General features: G+C 36.9%; 1 protein-coding gene across 1 annotated transcript in view; it reads right to left on the reverse strand.

Moving 5' to 3' along the window:
• Positions 1-307: 307 nt before the first annotated feature.
• Positions 308-25,114, reverse strand: part of QSER1 (glutamine and serine rich 1) — an 85,008-nt gene continuing 60,201 nt past the window's right edge. Inside the window, exons 6-13 of the mRNA XM_030918285.1 lie at positions 24,178-24,294; positions 23,451-23,584; positions 21,463-21,680; positions 12,896-13,033; positions 10,196-10,293; positions 6,115-6,267; positions 4,342-4,437; positions 308-3,342 (exon numbers count right to left, since the gene is read on the reverse strand). Coding sequence (XP_030774145.1) covers positions 3,202-3,342; positions 4,342-4,437; positions 6,115-6,267; positions 10,196-10,293; positions 12,896-13,033; positions 21,463-21,680; positions 23,451-23,584; positions 24,178-24,294 — 1,095 coding nt within the window. The 3' untranslated portion in view covers positions 308-3,201. The remainder of the gene's footprint in view (positions 3,343-4,341; positions 4,438-6,114; positions 6,268-10,195; positions 10,294-12,895; positions 13,034-21,462; positions 21,681-23,450; positions 23,585-24,177; positions 24,295-25,114) is intronic.

Raw genomic sequence — 25,114 nt, forward strand, 5'->3', positions numbered from 1 at the left:
TACATATTTTCAAGTTTTAGAAACAAAGAAATTTAGAATTTTCAAAGTAATCTGAAAACTTTCTAAACCATTTTAAAATAAGATTTTTTCCCCATCTTTCCAATGTTTCCTATTTGATAGTGTAATACAGAAATGGGCAGTTTCTAGTGTCAACTCACTGTGCTAATTCATAAATCATTACACATTTATGACTGAGAGGTCAAGTAAGTGGAAACTGGGTTATAATGAAAATGACAAGGCGGCCCTTCAGCAGGCACTCATCTGAACTAGTAATAAACACCAGCACAAACTGATTTTTTATATTAAATTTTTTTTAGATCTCTAAAGGTAGGAAAATCCAGTCTTTCTTAAAAATACTTTCCTGGGTTGTGGCAACATGTGCTTTACCTCTTTAACTCTACCTAAAACCTAAAGTTATTTCTATATTATAAATTTCAAACTCCCTGGCAAGGAATGTAAATGCTAACCAGCTAGGTATTTATAGTCATGCGCCGTGTAACAACTTTTCAAAGACAGACCGCATATCTGACAGTGGTCCCGTAAGATTGTAATACCATACTCTTACTGTATCTTTTCTATGTCTAGATACACAAATACCATTGTGTTACAACTGCCTACAGTATTCAGTACAGCAACATGCTGTACAGGTTTACCATATAGCCTGGGTATGTTGTGGGCTATGCTACCTAGGTTTGTGTAAGTACACTATGTTGTTCGCACAACGGAATTGCCTAACAATGCATTTCTCAGAATGTATCCCTGCTGTTAAGCAACACATGACTGTATTTAACTTCATAAAAAGCAGTAACTCATGGATGGTTGTCATAATAACATTTCCACTTTTCTCTAAGGCCTGAGGTTGATGTCTTTGCCTATGCTCTATGGATCAAATGAGAGAAGATGATGCATCTAAACAATAGGGTCTCTTTGAGGCAGTATCATAGACTTGGCCTCCCGTATTATGAAAACCTTTGTTGTACTAAAATGAATACAACTGCAAGCAGTTTGAGGGCAACTGCAGTGCCAAAGGAAATGAGTTATTTTCTATGGGAAACATAAAATTCATCTTAAGGAAACATCTTTGTTTGCCACGACGCATATCATGAAGAAAATGTGGCTAGTGAATTCACACATCGACTCCAAGAGCCACCTAAATTAAGGTGGCTTTTAAAAATGTTTAAATTATCAATGATTTAGGAACATAAGCTGGAAGAGTAATATAAAGATGTATATTTATAATGCTACATTAGGAGATGTAGTTCCCTACTCTGCACTTTGGAAATGAAAGACATCAATTCTGTCCAGAGTCAATAATATCAGAAAGAAATATGGCTGCTTCCTACTCTTCTCCACTTGGAAAATTCATTTTATGATGCTCTCACCATTGATACTCTGTGACTCTCATATGAGTTAGGCAAAATGAATCTAATAGGTTACTTTTGTTTTCAAAATAAACCACCCAAACAGGTTTTTTAAAACTTTCAAAAATGGAACATTTAACCCTTGAGAGAAACTTCCATTACTGAGTACCTAGTCTAATGGCAAGTACAGTATTAAGGATTATTGCTTTTAATAAGATAACCATCAGAAATAAATATGTAAGCTTAACTGAAATACTCATTTTTCACCCAATGCTACAATGTTTTCTTCTCAAATCAAATCACGTTACCTTCAATTCTTTGCCAGTTTACTGAGGTTTTAAGTATAAAAAGTTGGCCTGTTAACTCAAAAGCAAGACAATAGCAATATCCACGTGTCTTATTTGGGCATTGAGCAGTAACACTGCTTTCTTGATAGGATTTAAGGCACTAAATGGTGGTAAAATAAACAAAAGGGTGATGATTAACTTCTTTAGAATCCTAAAAAAGGAGATAGTTTAGAATGACACTAGTAAATCTTTTTCTCAAACAAATAAGGCATCCTGTTGGCAAACACAAATAAAACACAAGGTCATGTTGAACCTAATACATTCACTGTCTCAGCTAAACTACTTGAAACACTACCTATCAAACCTAAGAAAGCTACAATAGTGTGTATAAAGGTTGGAAAGGCACCAAAAGGAGAGCTCTACAACTTCCAGTTCTAAGAGTTAAGGAAGCTGTGTTTAACACTGCAAATAGTCTAATTATCAGTTTTATTCTTCAAAATGTAAATGTAGTTAGATTTTTACCTCGACAAGTTAATCAAGTGCTAGTTTAGTAAGAAGTTTATTTTATGAATTAGAAAATTACTGCAGTGTCTAACACAGCCCTATTTATAAAGCTAAACTAATTCTAGTACTGAATGCATATTCTGGATAACACTGAAGCAAATTTGTATGAACAAAAATGGTTACTTCAAGATAGAATTCACAATAGAAATTCAACATATAACTAAATAAGATTTACTGAAAATAACAAAAGGTGTTGTAGAGATATATCAAACATAATTATAACCACAACATTTTCCTTGTGAAAAATACAACTATTAGTGAAATAAAATGTACAATTGAAAATTTTCCAAAGGAAAAAACACAGTATAAACGAAAATACTTTTCTTTGTGATAGGGAAAATAGTATGTCATTGTTTTTTTGTCACAATATAATTTGACACAAAAAGCAGTCAGAGAATTGCACCAATTCCACATCCAGTTTCCTGAACATGTTAAGAGTAAAAGGAGTCTGTAAAGCAGAACAGTTTCCAAATTTTATATTTTAAATTGATGATATTCTCATACAGGATGTCACACCACACCAGACCTCTTTACATAATGTACAATATTTCTGGTTTTGTGGCCAGATGTGAGTACAAACGTATGGTTTCTGCCACTTCTCTGTCATTCTGGTGTTTAGCCAGAGTCAGAAAAAAAAAATCGTTACTTTAAGTGTTATTTCTCTAGCAATAAAGAAAAATTATACTTAGTGCATGCTTCATCATTTGTCAAAAAATGTTTCTGAAAATATAACTGAAGTTACCCAATGGTTTACAAAATAGAAAAATCATTCATTAGGGTAAAAATGTGGTAGGACTTAGGTCCATTTCCAGAGGACTAACTTCCTTCCTAAAGGCGCTCCACTGTCCTTCAGCAGAGGTGGCAATGACAGTTCCGTGATGGAAGCGGCTGGCCTGCAGACGACCACTACTTGACATCTGATTATCTCTGACCACCCCATATCTGCCATTTCATTAGTGCTACAGAAAGATGGGATTTTTGTGGAAAAGTTAGGAACATTTCTGCTGTACATGATTTAGAAGTTCTCCAAATTTTTCAAAGAGGTCCTCCACCCATTTTACGTTTTTCATACAAAGTTGAACAATTTCCTCCTGTCCTAAATCTTCATTTTTTTTCTGCACCGAAGAAATCTAAAAAAAGAAAATTGCCAAATTAGCTTATACTTATCACTTCATATTTAAGTTCAACTACAAGTACTGGTATTTAATTTTTTTCTTAATTCTATCCATGGAGAATTATTATTTCAGATAAATTTGGGTGAGATCTAATCCTCTCATCTTTGGCTCCAAGGGGGCAGAAAGGAAGGCTAGAAGACGTACTTCAAACTTCCTCTATTTCTTCCAATTACGTTAAAAGCCAAATGACAAATTTTGGAGTTGATTCTGCATTTTAGAGCATTGTAAAAGTAGTCAACCTATTTTGCATCACCATCTTTGCTTTGTCTTTTGCTATATAAAGGTTAGATTTATGAGCATCTTTCCATACCAGACTACTGTCAAACACATTAGATATAGCCTTGGACCAACTTAACCCTTTTTAATTAACAGAAGTGATACTGCTGGTTAAATAGGTAGTATTGTCTACAACCATTTAACCTGTCTGTGGAAATTAATGCTTATATCCCATCCATGAGGTAATATTTTGTCATGTATAATTTCTGAACAACTTAGAAGCTACAATTAAATTTTAACTTTTAATTTTTCATGCCAAGGCACAAAACCCCATTTCTCTGCAATTAAGTGGGATAAGGCCTTTCTAAGTAATAAGTAAAGCAGCGAGATGTCAAAGCAGTGACTGAAGTGAATTAAAGCAGATCATCATACCTTGTGAGAGAACAAAACACAATAAAACATCACTTATTATGGAGATGTAAAGCAAGCATCAACAGCTTTAAAACATTACCAATTATAGCAGCTACAAGAGGTGGTGAGGCTAGGGTAAATCTGAGCACAAAACATAGCAGAGAGACTCAGAACAATAAATCGAGTCGTTATTTATAGAACACATAGGCAAAATATATACACACAGGTGTTTCACAATTCTCTTTAAAACATTCCAAAATACTATAGCTAGAGTCTCCTTAACGTTCTGAAAAACATTTCTTTTTTAAATAAATGAGAAGAAATTACCTCATCCTTACATATCAGATAAACATGATATTTATAATGATGGAGTGAATGATACAAAGAATACAACTGTATTTTCTCTGGATCGACAGCAAACTCCTATAAAAAGAAAAAAGTTTACAGATATATTTCATGGAGTATCTGAGCTAAGAACACTTTGAGGAAAATACTGGATCAAAAGTCTCAATGGCAATGTCGAAAATGACATATATGGGTAGGTATTCAGTTGTGTTAATATGGAGAGACTTATTCAAAATAAGAATTTAAATTATATTTTAAAATCTTATTCTTTATCCTGAATATAAATATGCATTATTGAAAAAACTTAAGCATTATAGGAAAATTTAAATAATAAACATATGAGATGATTTATAAAATAAAAGCTCCCTATAATCTCCTGCTTCAGAGCTAAACAATGCTGATGGCATGTTATATATTTTTAAATGTTTTTCCCCTAGGTATAACATGTATGTTAATAACACTAATTCTGTATTGAGAAGGGAATCACAGTATACATATTGTCCAGCAACTTTTCTTCTTTCTTCCCACTTGTTTTTTGACCTAACTAAAAATTGATTATCTTTTCATTTAGTACATATAGCTGTCCCTGTATGAGGGTGAGGACTTTTAACCAGTTTTCACTGTTGTATCTTTAGTACTTAGAACTGTACTTGGCATGCTATAGGCACTCAAAAAAATTTTTTTGAAAGAATGAACAAATCTATCTCTTGTTTATAAAAAGCACATAGTATGACATTAGGTGGCTCTTCATTTATCTAACTTCACACCGGTGCTACATAATTGGATTGCTCTTACAAACCTACAACGAGCAAAGGTATGTATTTTTATGCATTTCTGAATCTGTTTCTACAGAATACTTTTTTTTTTTTTTTTTTGAGACAGTGTCTCATTCTGTCACCCAGGCTGGAGTGCAGGGATGTGATCACAGCTCACTGCAGTCTCAATTCCCTGGGCTCAAGCGATCTTCCCACTCAGCTTCTCAAGTAGCTAGGACTACAGGTGCATAGCACCATGCCTGGCTAATTTTTTTTTCTCCCCGCAGGGTAGACATGGGGTCTTGCTTTGTTGCCAAGGCTGGTCTCGAACACCTGGACTCAAGTGATCCTCCTGCCTCAGCCTCCCAAAGTGCTGGGATTATAGGTTGAGCCATTGTGCTTCACCCTGAATACATTTTTGCTGTGAAGCTGATATGTTGCCAAACTGTTTTCTGAAAAGGTTGTAACAATTTATACTATGTTTGAAGATGAGCAAATTCCAATTTTAATGACTTTGCAGATATGAAATAAACATTTCATCTTTTTATGGAATGTGTTGTGCACACTCACTTATCTATGTGCATGCATACCCCATTAAAAATATACCTATATTACAGGTAATGCATATGTTAATGAGTTCAAATTAGCCATCTCACAATGTATACAAATTTCAAAACATAACATTTTGTACATAATATATGCAATTAAAAAAATAAAAAACTACCTACGAATATATCAACACAAACGTGAGATAATTTCTTCCATATTAGTCAATTTAAGAAATCTGTGAGCACATATTATATGCCTGATACTGTGCTATAGAAAAAAAATAAACAACCATGCGTCCCTCTTCCTTAGGCCAGTGCTGTTTATACCTACCTGAAAAACCTTCACACTTAATGACAACATAGTAAAATATTTGCTTGTTTCAATGTTTTAAGTAGGAATTATATTAACAATTGGAAAAGGTACAGTTACATTAATAATCAATTACACTTACTTGTGCAGATTTAGCGGTTGTTTTAGAAGTCCTTAGAGTTTTCTTATTATAAGCTTTGCCATTCATTTTGATTTTAGAAATAGCAGTTCCCCCACTCTTTGCTTTAGAGTCTCGAGTAATTATTGTTAGTTCAGGAAAACTTTCCAAAGCATTCTGGAAAACAATGAAGCAAAATAACTGACACCAGAAGAAAACTAACCTGAACTACTTCTAGCTATCTAAAATTTAGAAGTGTGTGTGCACACAAACACCTATTTGCAGAGAAGTGTGTGTGTACTGATGGGATGTGGTAAATATATACACATGTGCATACATATACATACACAGGCTGGGGTTTAAACATGGTCACAAGTTCTTTGCAGCTCTTCCTATTGGATATGTAATCTATTTCGCCATCCCTTGAATATGAGCCAACTCTATGACCTGCTTATTTAAGCAACAGCACACCACACTGGGAACCCTAGTAATGTCTAATTTCTAGTAATGTCTCTAGCTTCAAGGCAGGAGAAAGAGACATATATACGTTTCAGTAAAGCCCTACCACTTAAACCACTGCTCGCCCCGTGAAATGTGGCTGGACCTTGCTATAAAGAAGTCATCTGCCTCTGGTGAAGATGAGGACAGAGGAGACGCAGCACTGTAGTTCTTCCCTGACTTCACTCCTCTCTTGCTTATTTTGACTGCGAGACAAGTACCTGTAAGATAAGATCCTAAAACAGAGCATGATGGGTTTTTTGACAGTGGTCATGTGGTAAAACCAATTCCACTCCATCCTTTAAAAGGTATTGGTGGCCAGCAAGGTGGCTCATGTCTGTAATCCCAGCACTTTGGGAGGCCAAGGTGGGCAAATTACTTGAGGCCAAGAGTTTGAGACCAGCCTGACCAACATGGCAAAACCTTGTCTCTACTAAAAGTATAAAAATTAGCTGGGTGTGGTGGTGCATACCTGTAATCCCAACTACTCAGGAGGTTGAGGTAAGAGAATCGCTTGAACTTGGGAGGCAGAGGTTGCAATGAGCCAATATCACATCACTGCACTCCAGTCTGGGTGACAGAGAGAGACTCTGTCTCTAAATGAATAAATAAATAAATAAATAAGCCACTGGCCTATTTATTGCCCTTACCTACTTGGCAAATCATCCTGCCTGACTGAAAAGCTACAAACAATAACTGAATGATACTTGTAGTGACATTTAACTAGTTCGATTATGACTTTATAAAAATTAAATCAAGCTCCTACCATCATTTATTTTGACACTAAAAATGTTGAAGTCCTCCTATAATATTTATGATTCAGAATGCAGTCCTCATTTGATAAGCACGTTTTATGAACAGTTACAACCTTTAAGGCCACTCTTCTCCAAACTCATCTATTGTTTCCAAGCACCTGGTACTGGGGCCCTGAAAATGGTACCTTTTTAAAAACAGGCAACCTAAGTTTTTCTTAGTATAAGTGTATTAAGGAATTCAATTTCATTTGATAGAAACAATAACACTTTTGGCATTTTCTACCAGAGTGAGCTACCATCACGTTCTAGCTTCATTCCTTTCTCAGATTATTTGTGATCTTATCATGTACTCTGGTGTTTTCCATTTAAAACATGCACCTTGATAATTTTTGGATCCAGAATTACTATTTGCAACAAATAGAATTTAAAGTCTAAACATTGTAAATTTGGAAACAACACACACTAAGTCAGTGGAGATGAAAGAAGAAAATTTAAATCTTTCCAATGACCACAAGATGCCTAAGATGATCCGAAGTACACAGATTTCAGAAAAAGGCAGAACATCATTAACCTGAAAAGGCTTCAGGACTCCTAACATCACCAAGATCAACACAGGAAAGCACACTAATTATTTCTAAAGAACAGAAAAATCTTTCTTCATCTACTATTTATAATATTTTACTTCAAATCATTATAACTCTTAATATTATGTAATTTGGCTTTGAAATGCAAATTGCTAAGGCTGGGCATGGATTACACCTGTAATCCCAGCACTTTAGGAGGTGGAGGCGGGCAGATCACTTGAAGGCAGGAGTTCAAGACCAGCCTGGCCAACACGGTGAAACCCCATCTCTACTAAGAATACAAAAATTAGCCAGGTGTGGTGGTGGGCGCCTATAATCCCAGCCACTCCGGAGACTGAGGCAGGAGAGGAGGAGGTTACAGTGGGCGGAGATAGCACCACTGCACTCCAGCCTGGGAGACAGAGTGAGACTCTGTCTCAAAAAAAAAAAAAAACAAAAAACAAAAAAAGAAAAAGAAATGCAAATTGCTTTATATGACAATTATCGAAATTAATAACTAATAACAGAATTAGAAATCTTGTTAAAGAACTGGTTTGACGTTTCTACAGTGATTAGCCAAACCTGGTAATTTTTAAAATTTAGTAAGTCTTTAGAAAACACCTATCTAAAAATGTTCCCTTGTCTCCACAAAATATAGTATTTCACAAAAGAATATTTCATTTATTTGAAGGCAGCAGTTAAGTAGAAAACACTGGGCTACAGCCGAGTGCCATGGCTCACGCCAATAATCCCAGCACTTTGGGAGGCTGAAGCAGGCGGATAACTTGAAGTCAGGAGTTCAAGACCAGCCTGACCAACATCGTGAAATCCCGTCTCTACTGAAAACACAAAAATTAGCTGGATGTGGTGGGGCATGCTTGTGGTCCCAGCTACTTGGGAGGCTGAGGCAGGAGAATCTCTAGAACTCAGGAGGTGGTGATGGTAGTGAGCTGAGATCACGCCACTGGACTCCAGCCTCGGCGAAAGAACAAGACTCCATCTCAAAAACAAAAACAAACCAACACAAACTGGACTATGAGTCAGGAGACCAAATTCTTAGTACTGGATTTCTTACTAGCTTCTAACATTTTTTTCCTGCTGCAAGTACACAGCAGTGAAGAATACATGACTACTATGATAGTTTAGTGTCATTTAGTTTTGAACACAATCTAATAGCCTCAGTTTTCACCTAATTGAAATGAAGTCAATGTTCACTTTTACATGGCGTTCACATAAATAGGGATGTGAACAAGTTATTCAAATGTATATTGTTACCATCAATTAAAAAATGTTCCCCAAAGTAGATATAACCAAATGATTCTCAATGTGATATTATACTTTGAATAAGAAAAGCTAGGGAGTAATCACTCTGTGATTCTCTCCCATGTGCATGTTAATAAATTTGCGTGCCTTTTCTCCAATTGAAATAAAAAGCTCGGCCGGGTGCAGTGGCTTACGCCTGTAATCCCAACACTTTGGGAGGCCAAGGTGGGCGGATCATCTGAGGTCAGGAGTTCAAGACCAGACTGGCTAGCATGGTGAAATCCTGTCTCTACTAAAAATATCAAAATTAGTCGGGTGTAGTGGTGGGCACCTGTAATCCCAGCTACTCAGGAGGCTGAGGCACAAGAACCGCTTGAACTCGGGAGGCAGAGGTTGCAGCAAGCTAAGGTTGTGCCACTGCAATGCAGCCTGGGTACCAGAGCAAGACTCCGTCTCAAAAAAAAAAAGCTAGAAATTTTTAAATTACTAAGTAGCTTCTATGATAAATTATCTGAGTTTAGATTAGCTCTTTTCTATATTTCTGATAACACCAAAACCAACTTATATTGCCAAGATATATTAACAGATAGAATTATATACATTTCCTACCCTTATAAAAATCAATGTTTCCTCTGATATTGAATAAATGAGGCAAGTAAGGGGAATTTTGATAACTGTGCTAAGGAAAAGCTAATTTTAATTACAGACAAAAAGTAAAAATTTTGAAATGTTAAAAGAAAAAATTAGAATACAGTAGTTTAAAGGAAATATTTTTGGAGACATTTGGAAACTATTTTATAGAAGATACAACAGATAACTATAAATGCCTAAAAAATAAATTTAAGTGGAGAAAAGCAAATGATTAACACTAAAAAAGACAAACTAAATAGACTTACAATGAATAAAAACCAAATTTTTGTTAGGTGAAAAATTTTGTAAGTGAATGATTTTCATAAATTTCCTTCCTATTATACTGAAGAGTATGATTGCCATTGAGTTTTGTAATAAGTCATCAGAAGGAAATACCTTGAATGATTGATCCAAATGAAGATTCAAAAGAAGTCTCTTTCGGTTATCATTTAGCATGCCATCGATTTTTTTCATATGAGGTAAAAGTAGCTCATCTGAAACATTATAATTTAACAGGATAAACTATCAATAAACACAATAAAAATTCCAACTTTTTCTCAAAACATATTAACATACACTAAATTCATTGGCATATGTAAAATATTGATTGCAAAAAACTGGACATGAGCTTTCTGAACAAAAGTTAACTTGAAAAGTAGGTTTATAATAGCAAGTGAGAAAGAGGCAGCTCATGATGATAGGATGAGCACTATATGAGGATCCAAAGTCCTAAGTTTTAGCTGAACTAGAACTGCTGGATAAACTAGAACTGGCTTTTAACTGAATAGAACTGATATGTGGCAGCTATGTGACCAATGGGCAAGCTGCCTAATTTCTTCAGACCTCATTTACCCTCTGAACAATCTGAACAATCGTAGTATTACAAAATACAAACTGATCTAACAAAACACTGAGTATGACCAAGGGATATTAAGTCACTTTAATTTGAAGCAAAGAAAAAGTAGGGGAAGAAAAATGATCAAAACCCAGTACCAAAAATATGAATCAAAATAGTTATTTTAGAAAAAGAGGGGAGAGTAAAATTATGACCAAGATTCCTACTCAAAGCTTTTGGCTTTCAATGTCACCACTGTGAACTTTAAGCTCCATTAAGAAAAGCACTTTTAGAATATAATTAGTTTTGGTGTAGCATTAAACATTTTAGATTATTAGACTCTTAATTTATCAGCATAGTAATTTATTATATTTTATAATACTAACTGCCTCTAATAACCTTTCTGGGGAAAAAAAAAAAAATTCCCAGAATCCAGGTCACAAGTTTCACAGCTAAGTAAAATGATTGTTTACATAGTCTTTCTATTACTGATTAAATCTGTTCTAATACTGTATTTACATTCTACAAAAACAAGTTTTAAACATTTGTGATTTAAAAATAATAACCTTAAAAATTTTTCTCCCTTTGTATTAGAGAAAAATCAGAAAACACTGATAAGCAATTTTTAAAAATCTTTCAAAATACAACTACACAGAAATGACTACCACAAAGAGAAGCATATTTTATGATGCAAGGAATATAACATTTAATAGCAAAAATGCTGACCTGGGATTAACTGAGTTCTAATCATGGTTCTTCAACCTCTAACTTGTTATCTAACTTTAATCTCTTTTGGACTTTAGTTTACAAAATAAATGTTTTAGACTAGTTAATATCTAAAGTCCCTTCCAGCTCCACATTATTCGAAAATGACTGATATATAGGTTACTGTCTCTGATTATGTGGTAAGAAGAACTGGACCAGAAATTAGAAGACTTTTTATTTTAATCCTTTCTCTGCCACTTTCCAGTCTGTGGGCCCTTAAGCAAGTCACTTAACCTCTCTGAACCTGTCTTAATCCACAAAATGGCTAAGTTGTTTTAAGGTTAAACTAGAATATGTGCCTAAGTATGTGAACATAATAAAACAGTATATAGTCATGCACTGCATAATGACATTTTTGGCAATGACAGACCACATATACAATGGTGCCATATTCTTACTGTACCTTTTATTTTCTTCTTTAACAACAACTTTTTAAAAATTTCAATAGCTTTAGGGGTACAGGTGGTTTTGGTTTCATGGATGAGCTGTATAGTGGTGAAGTCTGGGATTTCAGTGCATCCATCACCCAAGTAGTGTACATTGTACCCCATAGGTAGTTTTTCATCCCTTACCCCTTTCTCACCCTCTCCCCGTCTGAGTCTCCAATGTCCATTATACTGTATATGCTGCCTTTGTGTACCCACAGCTTAGCTCTCACTTATAAGTGAGAACATGCGATATTTGGTTCTCCATTCCTGAGTTACTTCAGTTAGAATAATGATCTCCAGTTCCACCCAAGTTGCTGCAAAATACATTATTTCACTCTTTTTTATGGCTGAATAGAATTCACTATATTTTCTTTATCCACTCATCGGCTGATGGTCACTTTCCGTATCTTTACAGTTGTGAACTGTGCTGCAATAAACATACGTGTGCAGGTGTCTCTTTGGTATGATTTATTTTCCTTTATGTAGATACTCAGTAGTGGGACTGCTGGTGAGAATGTAAATTAGTACAACCGCTATGGAAAACAGTATGGAGATTTCTCAAATAACTAAAAGGAATAATATTAATTGGTATAACCCAGTGCATTTACTGGTTTAATACTAATTGATTAGAAAATAATTGTTATGATGTATCTTTTACTAAATATACAAGTATATGATTTTAATCTTTATGCCACTTTTATCTGGTTCATCTTTTCAATTATTGGAAAATAAAATACACTGACATACAGACCTTCCATGTAATACCAAAACTTAGTAAACTATTTATGAAGATGATTAGATTATAGATTTGGAAGAAACTGGTTAGTAGCTATACAATTTTCCCACAAGTAGAAAGCAATAAAAGTTCAAATATTCAGAGAATGTATGAAAAGATATGACCATTTTATAGAATTAAGATGCTATGTATTTAACTGACAATTTATAGGTATATATTACACAAGCCACCTATAAACATGTAACTACATATAAACATATAACTAATGGACAAGATTTCTTTTTTTAATTCCAGGAATTACTACGAAGAAAGTACTGCTTAGAAGACTGTACCATTGCTCTTCTCTAAGGCTTGCATTGTGTCAGGGTCCAAGGCAATGCTAACAAGCAATTCCATGTAGCTCTTAAAGGTTTCCTTCATTGCTCTTGTGTTCAAAAAGCGAGTGACAAAGGGAGCGGGAGGATCAAATTCTGGGAGGGAGAAAGGGTTAAATATTAAATTTTCCTTCCTGACAATTTTAAAAATTCTTTTCTCTATAACGAGACCCTAGAAGCAGATTGCAGATACAATTTCTTCAAATTCAAGACTTCTCACCTTACCTTTAAAAGGTCTGAGGTTCTCAAAGCTGGTTTGCACATCACAATGACTGCAGAGCTTTGTTACCAATAGAACAAAAAACCAGACTGCTGGATTTCCTAAAACAGAATCTTTGGTAGTGGTGGTGGTCGTGGTAGTGGTGACGAAGCTTAAGTATTATGCTCTTAAAAAGCTTCTTAGGTGATTCTTCTGTGGTGTGTGTGTTTTTTTTTAAGACAGAGTTTTGCTCTTGTTGCCCAGGCTGGAGTGCAATGGCGCGATCTTGGCTCACTGCAACCTCTGCCTCCCAGGTTCAAGCAATTCTCCCACCTCAACCTCCCGAGTAGCTGGGATTATAGGTACACACCACCATGCCTGGCTAATTTTTTTGTATTTTTAGTAAAGACGGGGTTTCACCATGTTGGCCAGGCTGGTCTTAAACTCCTGACCTCAGGTGATCCGCCCCCTCAGCCTCCCAGTGTTGGGATTACACGCGTGAGCCACCACGCCTGGCCCCTTCCTAAGTGATTCTGAAGCCCAACACCAGAAAAAGTAGACTGGGTAAGAAACTATTTGTCTTCCGCTGGATCCCACCACAGATATCTGGTGCCAGGTGGTGCTACTCTAGTCTTGATGGTTTCTCTCTGTTTAGTAGTAAAGAAATTGTATGACATCCAATGTATGAGTAATACATAGATTTCCATTTTATTCCTACACATAATTTGCTATAAAATTCTTGCCTAGGATGTATTAAACTTTTTAGAAGTATGCCAGGTGCAGTGGCACATGCCTGTAATCCCAACAGTTTGGGAGGCCAAGGTGGGAGGACTGCTTGAGCCCAGGAGTTCAAGACCAGCTAGGGCAACATAGTGGGACATCGTTTCAATTAAAAAAATAATAAATTAGCCACGTGTGGTGGCATGTACCAGTATTCCCAGCTATTCAAGAGGCTGAGGCAAGAGGACTGCTTGAGTCTAGGAGATTGAGACTGCAGAGTGCCGTGATTGCGCCACTGCACTCAAGCCTGGGAAACAGAGTAAAGACCTTGTCTCATAAAGAAAAACAAAAAAAGAAAAAAATCATTTTAATGTAAACATAGCCTGTGCACAGAGGAAATTTCATTCAAATCCAATGGGAAGAACTACGAGATTAACTTGTTGGGTGCGCTGGTGCACACCTGTAGTCCCAGCTACTTGGGAGGCTGAGGTGGGAGGATTGTTTGAGCCCGGGAGTTCAAGACCAGCCTGGTCAATATAGCAAGACTCCATCTAAAAAAAAAGTTTCTTTCAATTTTGACTTTTTGTATTCAAATATATAATCAAGTCACACCCTTAAATAGCAGTTTTAAAAATGTTTTTAATGTTGTGGGTATATAGTGTGCATGTGTGTGTGTATATGTGTTTACACACACACACACACACACATATTTTTTTTCTTAGAGATGGGGTTTCACTATGTTGCCCAGGCTGGTCTTGAACTGTCAGCCTCAAGTGATCCTTCTGTCTCAGCCTCTGAAAGTGCTGAGATTAGCTGTAAGCCACCGTGCCTGGCCTATAGTAGGTATATGTATTTTAAACAGCAGCTCTTAAAGTACAGTCCATGGACCCCAGGGGGGACCCCAAAACCCTTTCAGTGGTCTCTGATATCAAAACTGTTTTCATGATAATATTAAGATATTATGTACTTTCTTCACTGCATTGCCATTTGCAAAACTAATATTGGGTAAAACTGATGGTGCCTTACTTACCACAAATGAAGGCAATGACAACAAACTGTACTAGTAGTAATATACTTTGCATGACTTTGTCATGTCACTACCATGTATTTGGAGGAGGAAAAAGTCAGTTTCACTTAGGAATAGTCCTAGGGGCTGGGCATGGTGGCTCACACCTATAATACCAGCACTTTGGGAGGCCAAAGTGGGAAGATTGCTTGAGGTCAGGAGTTCAAGGCCAGCCCAGGCAATCTAGCGAGATACCATCTCTACAAAAAAATTTTTAAGTTAGCTACATGTGGTGGCATGCACCTGTAGTACTAGCTGCTTGGCAGCCTGAGGTAGGAGGATTGTTTGAGCCCAGGAGTTCGAGGCTGCAGTGAGCTAAAAAGGTACCGCTCTTCTCCTGCTGGTGACAGAATAAGACCCCATCTCTTAATTAACAACCAGAATAGTCTTAGGGCCAGGTGCGGTGACTCATGCCTGTAATCCCAGCACTCTGGAAGGCTGAAGCAGGACAATGGCTTGAGGCTAGGAGTTTAAGACTAGCCTGGGTAACAGAGTGAGACCCAGTCTCTACAAAAAAACTTTAAAATTAGCTGGGTGTGATGGTGCACACCTGTAGTCCTAGCTACTTGGGGGACTGAGGTGAGAAGATTGCTTGTGCCAGAAGTTTGAGGTTACAGTGAATTATGATTGCACCATGCGCTCCAGCCTGGGTGACAGAGTGAGACCTGTCTCTAAAAATACAAAATTAAAAAAGAGCCTGGGCAAGGCCAGACGCGGTGGCTCACGCATGTAATCCCAGCATTTTGGGGGGCCGAGGCAGGCGGATCACGAGGTCAAGCGTTCAAGACCAGCCTGGCCAACATAGAGAAACCCTATCTCTACTAAGAATACAAAAAATTAGCCAGGCGTGATGGCGGGCGCCTGTAATCCCAGCTACTCAGGAGGCTGAGGCAGGAGAATTGCTTGAACCTGGGAGGTGGTGCAGTGAGCCGAGATAGCACCCCTGCACTCCAGCTTGGATGATAGTGCGAGACTCCATCTCAAAAAAACAAACAAAATACAAACACAAACAAAAAGAGCCTGGGCAACATGGAAAAACCACGTCTCTACTAAAAAATACAAAAAAATAGCCAGCTATGGTGGCACACATGCGCCTGTAGTCCCAGATACCCAGGAGGCTGAGGTGGGAGGATCACCTGAGCCTGGGAGATTGACGTTGCAGTGAGCCGTGATTGCACCACTGCACTCCAGCCTGGGTAAGAGTGAGACCTTGTCTCAAAAAAAGATAAAATAAAAAATAATAGTCCTTGATGAAGGAGTAAAAATTACTACTTTTATGAAATTTCTACTCTTACATAGATGTCTTTTAAATATTCTGTGTGATGAAATAGCAGGTACACATAAAGCACTTCTGTGTAAGTATAATGGGTATGACCAGGAGGAGCACCCATACAGTTGTGTGAGTTACAAGATGAACTAGCTATTCTTTCCCCCAACAAAACACCATTTTTATTTGAAAGAATGACTGACAGATACACTATGGCTATCCAGACTTGGGTATTTGGCAGACATTTTCTTTTCTTTTTTTTTTTTTTTGAGACGGAGTCTTGCTCTGCTGCCCAGGCTGGAGTGCAGTGGCCGGCTCTCAGCTCACTGCAAGCTCTGCCTCCCGGGTTCACGCCATTCTCCTGTCTCAGCCTCCCGAGTAGCTGGGACTACAGGCGCCCGCCTCGTCGCCCGGCTATTTTTTCGTATTTTTTAGTAGAGACGGGGTTTCACCGTATTAGCCAGGATGGTCTCGATCTCCTGACCTCGTGATCCGCCCGTCTCGGCCTCCCAAAGTGCTGGGATTACAGGCTTGAGCCACCGCGCCCGGCCTTGGCAGACATTTTCTTAAAAATAAATTAAGAGAATCTGTTCATTCAAGGAAAACAACTGACAGTATTTGCTGCCAATGATAAAATTTGAGATTTCAAGTGAAAATTAGAATTCTGGACATCTTCTATCCCTACTGTGAGTTTGAAAGCTTCCCAATTAAGACTTCATTGATGAGATCATTCATAGAATTGGTGAGTACTATTTTTTGATAGTGTAAAATGAAATATCTGACCTTAAGAGCAAGAACCATAAAACTCTTAGAAGAAAATGTAGGAGTAAATCTTTATGTCCTTGGATTTGGCAATGGATTCTATGTGAACAAAAGCTGAGCAACAAAAGAAAAAAGTAAATTGGGCTTCATCCAAATTTAAAACTTTTGTGCATCAAAGGACATTATCAAGAAAGTGAAAAAGACAACCTACGAAATGGGAGGAAACACTTTCAAATTATCTATCTGATTAACGGTTTAATATCCAAAATATATTTAAAAACTCCTACAACTTAACAACAAAAAGACAAATAACCCAGTTTAAAAATGGGCAATGGATCTGAACAGACATTTCTCCAAAGAAGATACACAAATGGCCAATAAGGACATGGAAAAAATGCTCAACATCATTAATGACTAGAAAAATTCAAATTGAAACCACAATGAGATACCACTTCACACTTGCTAGGATGACTTTTAAAAAATGCACACACACACACAGAAAATAACAAGTGTTAGCAAAAGATGTGGAAAAATTGGAACCATCATGCTTTCCTGGTGGGAATATAAAATGGTGTAACCATGTGGAAACAGTTTGGTGGTTCCTCTAAAGGCTAAACACAGGATTATATGTGACAACAGTAACAATTCTGCTTCAGGTATATGCCTGCAAAATTGAAAATAGGAACTTAGATACTTGTATGCCAATGTTTATTACACCAATTATTCAGTTAGCCAAAAGGAAGAAATAACCCAAATGTCCATCAATAAAACATACAATAGAATATTATTTAGCCATAAAAAGGAATAAAGTTCTAATATATGCTTTTACATGGATGAACCTTGAAAATATTCTGCTAAGTGAAAGAAGCCAGACACAAATGGAAAAATATTGTATAATTCCACTTATATGAGACATTTAGAATGGATAAAATCAATATACAAAAAATAGATTAGAGGTTACCAGTAGCTGGAGGAAAAAGAGGGTAAGTAGTTGTTGCTTAATAGTTACAGTTTCTGTTTGGGATGATAAAAGTTTTGGAAATAGAGGTGAGGGTTATACAACAGTTTGAATGTAAATAATGCTAATAAATTGTACCCTTAAAAATGGTTAAAAAGGCAAATTTATATTTAACCACAGTGTTTTAAAGTGTGAAAAAAATACTGGAAAATCTATGTCACCAAGCTAACTAATATTTTCACATGACCAATTAACAATGTTATAAATCCATGCATGGATGAGAGATATGTAAAAGTTAAGACAAACCAATAGATTTTAATGTAATAGCATGAAAACTCAAGAAACTACTACTTTTCAGTATCAGGAGCATCTATAAATATCTGAGAAGGCAATTGAAATCCTCCTCCTTTTCCTAACTACATACAGAAGGAATATTTCAATTGCTTTCTCAGTTAAGTATGGATATTCTTGATACTTTAGCCTAAACAACATATAATAACGAACTGAATGTAGAAGCAGATATGTACTCATCTCACTAAATACTGTTAATTTTGTTTTAAAAAACACACCTCACATTAATAAGTAATGGGTTCATTTTAAATAAATATTTTTAAACTTTGAATTGGTATTTAGTAAATATCAATAGATTTAGCACACACAAACCAAAGTATCTAGAATCCTCAATGTGTTCAAAGACTTCATTGGAGTCCTGAAACAAAGAGTCTGAAAATCACCAGCCTATGAATATATGTTTATTATCAATATTTGACTTAAGAGAACTAAATCCATTCGTTAGCCTGAGAATGTAAAACAAGGAACAAAAAGGCACTAAAAGTGTTTGCTTAACTATTAGTGACACCTAGTGGTCACTCAAATTACCAAGGGAAGAAAATGTTATTTGAAGAAACTATAATTGAGAGCAAATTCAGAACCAAACATTTTGATTCTAAGCAGCAGGCAAGACTGCTAACTGCAAAAATTACATATGATGCCTTCTATGCATATTCAAGGCATTGAATTTCCTTATATATTCTGATGTATATATATATTTTTTTCTTTCTTTTTTTTTTTTTTTTTTTGAGATGGAGTTTCGCTCTAGTTGCCCAAGGCTGGAGTGCAATAGCGCAAACTTGGCTCACTGCAACCTCCGCCTCCTGGGTTCAAGTGATTCTCCTGCCTCAGCCTCCCGAGTAGCTGGGATTACAGGTGCCTGCCACCACACCTGGCTAATTTTTTGTATTTTTAGTAGAGACAGGGTTTCACCGTGTTGGCCAGTCTGGTCTCGAACTCCTGACGTCAGGCGATCCACCCTCCTTGGCCTCCCAATGTGCTGGGATTACAGGCATCAGCCACTGCGCCCAGCCTGATGTATATATTTCTAAACAACCATTTACAAATAGCTTTTATTATTATTATTATTTAAGAGATGGAGTCTCACTATGTTGTCTAGGTTGGTCTTGAACTCCTGGGATCAAGCAATCCTTTCTCCTGAGCCTCCCAAGTAGCTAGGAGTACAGATGTGCACCACTGCACTTGCCCACAAATAGCATTTAAAAACAGTACATTTAGACTGGGCACAGTGGCTTATACCTATAATCCCAGCACTTTGGGAGGCCAAAGTGGGAGGATTGCTTGAGCCCAGGAGTTTGAGATCAGCCTGGGCAACACAGTGAGACCCTGTGTTTACAATGATAAAAATTTAAAAATTAGCTGGGTGTGGTGGTACCCACCTGTAGTCCCAGCTACTCAGGAGGCTGAGGTGGGAGGATCACTTGAGCCTGGGAGGTTGAGGCTACAGTGAGTCATGACAGAACCACTGCAGTCTAGCCTAGACAATGGAGTAGAACTTGACTCAAAAAATAAAAAAATAAAAAATAAAAACAGTAAATTTAAAGTAGACTTCAGCACTGAAGAATTTTTTTTATTATGGTTCTATTTCTAATCAGATAATTTCTAAGATAATCTCTCAAGCAATGATACTTGTGATGTTAGAAACCATCTTGGACATCAACTTCAACCATAGCCCCAACAACTAATTCATCATTCAAGTTCTGCCAAGATTACATCCTGAATTTCTCAAAACTGTCCCCTCATCTCCATCCCTGCTGCCACTATTTAGGTGCAGACTCAATTTATGCCTGAATTATGTCCTGCAATTCAAATTCAATTTCACCATATTGTTTCCCCTTTATAAATCCCTCTAAGGACTCTCATTTGTTTACAAGATCCCAAGCTTCTTAGCTTTATTATGGCATACAAGGTCTTTCATCATCCCTTACTCTTTTCTTATATTCAACTTTATGTTCTAGAAAAATAGGGGCCAGCAACCTTTTTCTGTAAAGGGCTATAGGTATTTTAGGTTTTGTCATATGGTCTCTGTAGAACTACTCAAATCTGCCACTGTAGTGGGAAAGCAACTGTATGGAAATATGCAAATGAATGTATGCAGCTGTGTTCCAATAAAACTATAAAAACAGGCTGAGGGTCAGATTCAGTCTGCAAGCCATTTGGCAACCTCTGTACTAGACTACTGAACCACTTGAAATTTCTTACATATATCACACACCATGATTTGTGTGCTGGTATAATCTTATGTATTACAACTATCTCAATTTTAATTTCTAATATAGTAAATATCAATAGATATACCTACATAAATGCATTTTAGGATCTTCAGTAATTTTTAAGAATGTAAAATGGTTCTAAAGTCAAGAAGTTTGATAACAGATTATTTCAACCTTTACATTTTATAAAAAAAGAAAAAACTAAGAGGATATCCTACCTTAGTCATAGGTACATGATAAGCTAGTGGCAGATATACAGTAGTAAGCATTTATTAAATAATGTAGTGGTATACGTTATTAAATATATTACTATATTATAATTTGAGTTCCTCTTTCCTAGGCTTAATTATTCTTTTCTTCTAGCATAAACTTAGACTCAAAAGTTTAGAACTAGGCGGGGCGCAGAGGCTCATGCCCGTAATCCCAGCACTTTGGGAGGTTAAGGCAGAAGGACTGCTTAAGCCCAGGAGTTTGAGACATCCTGAGTGACAAAGCAAGAGCCCATCTCTTAAAAAAAACATTAGCTGGGTTTGGTGGTGCACACTTGTAGTCCCAGCTACTTTGGAAGCTGAGGTAGGAGAGTCACTTGAGCCCAGGTGTTCGACACTGCAGTGAGCTAGGATCATGCCATTGCACTTCAGCCTGGGTGACAGAAGGAAACCTTGTCTCAAAAAAAAAAAAAGTTTAGAACTAGATGATTCTTAGTAATCATCTGATCTAACCTCCATCTTATCCAGAGTTGAGATGACTGGCATTACTAAGGTAAGTTCTGCCTTTTCTATTTACAAGGCTGCATGTGTGGGTCAACTGTGCTTCAGTTGGTATGTTCAGGGAATGTGAACTTACTTTCATAAAAACCTAAACAGAATTTATTAGGCAGATAAATTCCCTGAAAAATAAATACATTTTGAATTGTCAGCATCACCGCTCCTCGCCACTCATGTAGATAATCTAAAGTTATCAGGATAGCCATTTCACGGAAAACTCACCCTCATCATCACTACTACTACTATGGATCTCAGGAGATGAGTCAGATTGGGATGATGAAAATTCTTCTTTCCATTTTTTCCGTTTCTTTGGTGGTGGCTCAGCCTTTACTTTTAGCTGTTTAACTTTGGGTTTCACGGAAGGGGTTTTTGTAGTTGTAGTTTTTGATGCTGGAGGATCAGAAGCTTTACTACTACTACTTGGCTTAGCTTGAACAGTTCTGCAATGTTATAAACAAACTTCATTAATATACTGAAATCTTGTTAAACTAAAATAAAATAGAAAAATACAAAAGAATCACAGGAGAAGATTATCTAATTACCCTCACCAATACCTCCAAAATATACAGTCCAAGTCCTATACCTCTCAATGGTGATTCCCATAAAATTTTCTTAAAATACATTCTTTTCACCAGTAGCATTCAATATTCAGTTACTAAGGGACTTTCAGTTCAGTCCTTATTTCTACTTCCTCATTCCCCTCCTTGATTTATGGACTTATTTCCCAGAGACTATGAGGCTGTACAACAGATGATCAGTAGCCTTAGGAAGGTAATGAATGATATAACCATAACTGCCATATCTAGCTCTGACCCTAAGAAACTCTCACACAGGCTCTGGTGGTGTCAGGTTTTGATGTAGAAACCCAAATGTGGCCAGGTGCGGTGGCTCATGCCTGTAATCCTAGCACTTTGGGAGGCCGAGGCGGGTGGATCACCTGAGGTCGGGAGTTCGAGACCAGCCTGGCCAACATAGTGAAACCCCATCTCTACTAAAAATACAAAAATCGGCTGGGAGTGGTGGCATGCGCCTGTAGTCTCAACTACTTGGGAGGCTGAGGCAGGAGAATCGCTTGAACCTGGGAGGTGGGGGTTGCAGTGAGCCAAGATCACGCCATGGCACTCAAAGCTGGGCAACAAGAGCAAAACTCCGTCTCAAAAAAAAGAAAAGAAAAGAAACCCAAATGCATCTGTCCTAGAGTCCCTCAAGATTTGCTCTATGCCATCTGGGTATGGTGGTTCACATCTGTAATTCCAGCACTTTGGGAGGCTAAGGTGGGCAAAGTGCTTGAGCCCAAGAGTTCAAGACCAACCTGAACAACATGGTAAAATCCCATTCCTACAAAAATTAGCTGGGTACAGTGGTGTGTACCTGTAGTCCCAGCTACTTGGGAGGTTGAGGCAGGAGGATCACCTGAGCCTGGGAGGTCGAGGCTGCAGTGCTGTGATCACGCCACTACACTGGAGCCTTAGTGACAGGGTGAGACCCTGTCTCAAATAAAAAAGATTTGCTCTCTGCCAGATCTGAAGATTTGAGTGGATAAAATTCCATCATAAAAATAAGGTAAGCTGCTTCCAGTAAGTGGGAATGTTAATGAAACTGGACCTACTTGGCACTCGATTAAGAATATCTAGGGTCATACCTGCTTTCTCATACAGACCACAGGGTCAAGTCAGTTATCTTCCAGATTCATGCTCCAGACAACCCAGAGTCACATATAAACCCAGAGTCACAATATAAACCCAGAGTCACATTAATACACAATAATAATTCTACTGTGTACACTTGTCCAGTAATGTAGAGTTCTCATAGTTTTTTTCTCAAAAATTATTTTAAATTTAATTTATTGAATTGTTATTTACATTTTATAGATGAAAAAGGGAGCATCAGGGAAGTTGTCTTCTTTAGGTCACATAAAGCTGGACTCAAACTTTTTGCCTCTACAATTTTTTTTCACAATACTAGGGTGACACCAAAAGAACTCAGGGAAAAGAAAAGGGCACCCACCCACCACAGAAAGCCGTGAGCTTTGCAGTGCCCATCTCATGCCTTCTAAAGAATCACTTATTTCATCAGGCTCTGAAATTTTTTTGACTTGTGTATAATAATAAAAAAAAAAACTCTTTAATTGATATGCTCCTTTGTACATTGGTATCATTAATAATACACCAATATATATGCACAAATATATCACCTAAGAAAACACATACCTGATAGCTTGTGAAGGTTTGTTTCTTGGCTTTTTAGAACACACTCTGACATATTCCTTCTTGTTTGCATTTTCAATGAACTTCACATATATTCTTTTGTATTTACTCTTTGCATCTCCAAAATATCCAAGATACTGAGGAAAGAAACACTTTTGAGTTACATAATTGTTCAATCTATATATAAATGCTACTTTGTTGGTTCGATTGACTATCACATAGCCAACCTTCAAGTTTTTAAAATGCAGCTCTGGCCAGGCTAATTTTACCCTCTAAAAAACTGATCCCAGGCTCATTATTGATTTCATATGTACAAGTCCATATGTACAAGCAATATCATTAGGCATATTCTTACTTCCAGTTACATAAGTATGACAGAATAACTTCCATCAGTCTTCTGGTAAATCAGGATATTTGACTAGTAGAACAATCAATATAAAGGAGCCTCTGAGTTCATCTGAACTCTTCATAGGCTAACATTAATCCCTTTCCTTTATTTAAAAAAAAAAGTTAAACAATAGTACAAGGTCATTTAATTTTAAATAGCTGATATTTAACAAATGACTTTATTTTTATATTAGACTATCAAAGAGCATCAATATTCTAGTTCAAATTATATGCTATTTTATATCAAAATTATTCAATATAAAATACTTCTAAATTTAAATCATTCTGTTTTTTTCAGGACCACTGTCAAAATAAGGCTAATATAAACATGCATTTTACTTACACTATTTGTAGCAGCAAATTCTCTTTGACCATCTCGAATTTCAGGAACAAATTTCTGTAATAAAGCTTTTTGTACTTTCCAAATAGCTGGAGGTTCTTTTCCTGTTTTTAAAGCCTCCTGTAATAACCAGAATTAATGATACTTTATAAAACACAGCAACATATTTTAGATCTTACAATGTTAGAGATGAATCTGAAAGGCCTACCCTAGCTCAACCTTTTATCTTACCTCTCTATCTGATATTCTGCAATAATTCTTATAAGCTGATTAGGTTATTCAGTCTCTGCTTAAATTATTCCAGAAATAGGGAGTTCATTAACACACAAAGTAGCCCATTACCCATTTGTGCAGCTAAAACTAGTGGAAAGTTTTCTTCTAATGACACTGTCCTATGTTACATATGCAATTTTATAACCATGTATATATACATATCTTAAAAGACCCTAAACAAACACATTAAAATATTAAAAGTAGTTAATTGTGAATAATGAGAATATGGAATGTTATATTCTTCACTGCACTTTTTTTCTTTTTTGGAGACGGAGTCTCACTCTGTCGCCCAGGCTAGAGTCTCGTGTCGCCCAGTGGCGTGATCTCAGCTCACTGCGAGCTCCGCCTCCCGGGTTCACGCCATTCTCCTGCCTCAGCCTCCCGAGTAGCTGGGACTACAGGCGCCCGCACCACACTTGGCTAATTTTTTGTATTTTTAGTAGAGACGGGGTTTCACCATGTTAGCCAGGATGGTCTCGATCTCCTGACCTCATGATCCGCCCGCCTTGGCCTCCCAAAGTGCTAGGATTACAGGAGTGAGCCACCATGCCCGGCCTTCACTGCACTTTTTAATATCATTCCAATGTTTTTTAAAAAGGCAAAAGTGACTGGATGCAGTGGCTCATGCCTGTAATCCCAGCACTTTGGGAGGCCAAGATGGGAGGAC

The sequence above is a fragment of the Rhinopithecus roxellana genome, chromosome 15, assembly GCF_007565055.1.
Source record: "Rhinopithecus roxellana isolate Shanxi Qingling chromosome 15, ASM756505v1, whole genome shotgun sequence".
Classification (NCBI taxonomy): domain Eukaryota; kingdom Metazoa; phylum Chordata; class Mammalia; order Primates; family Cercopithecidae; genus Rhinopithecus; species Rhinopithecus roxellana.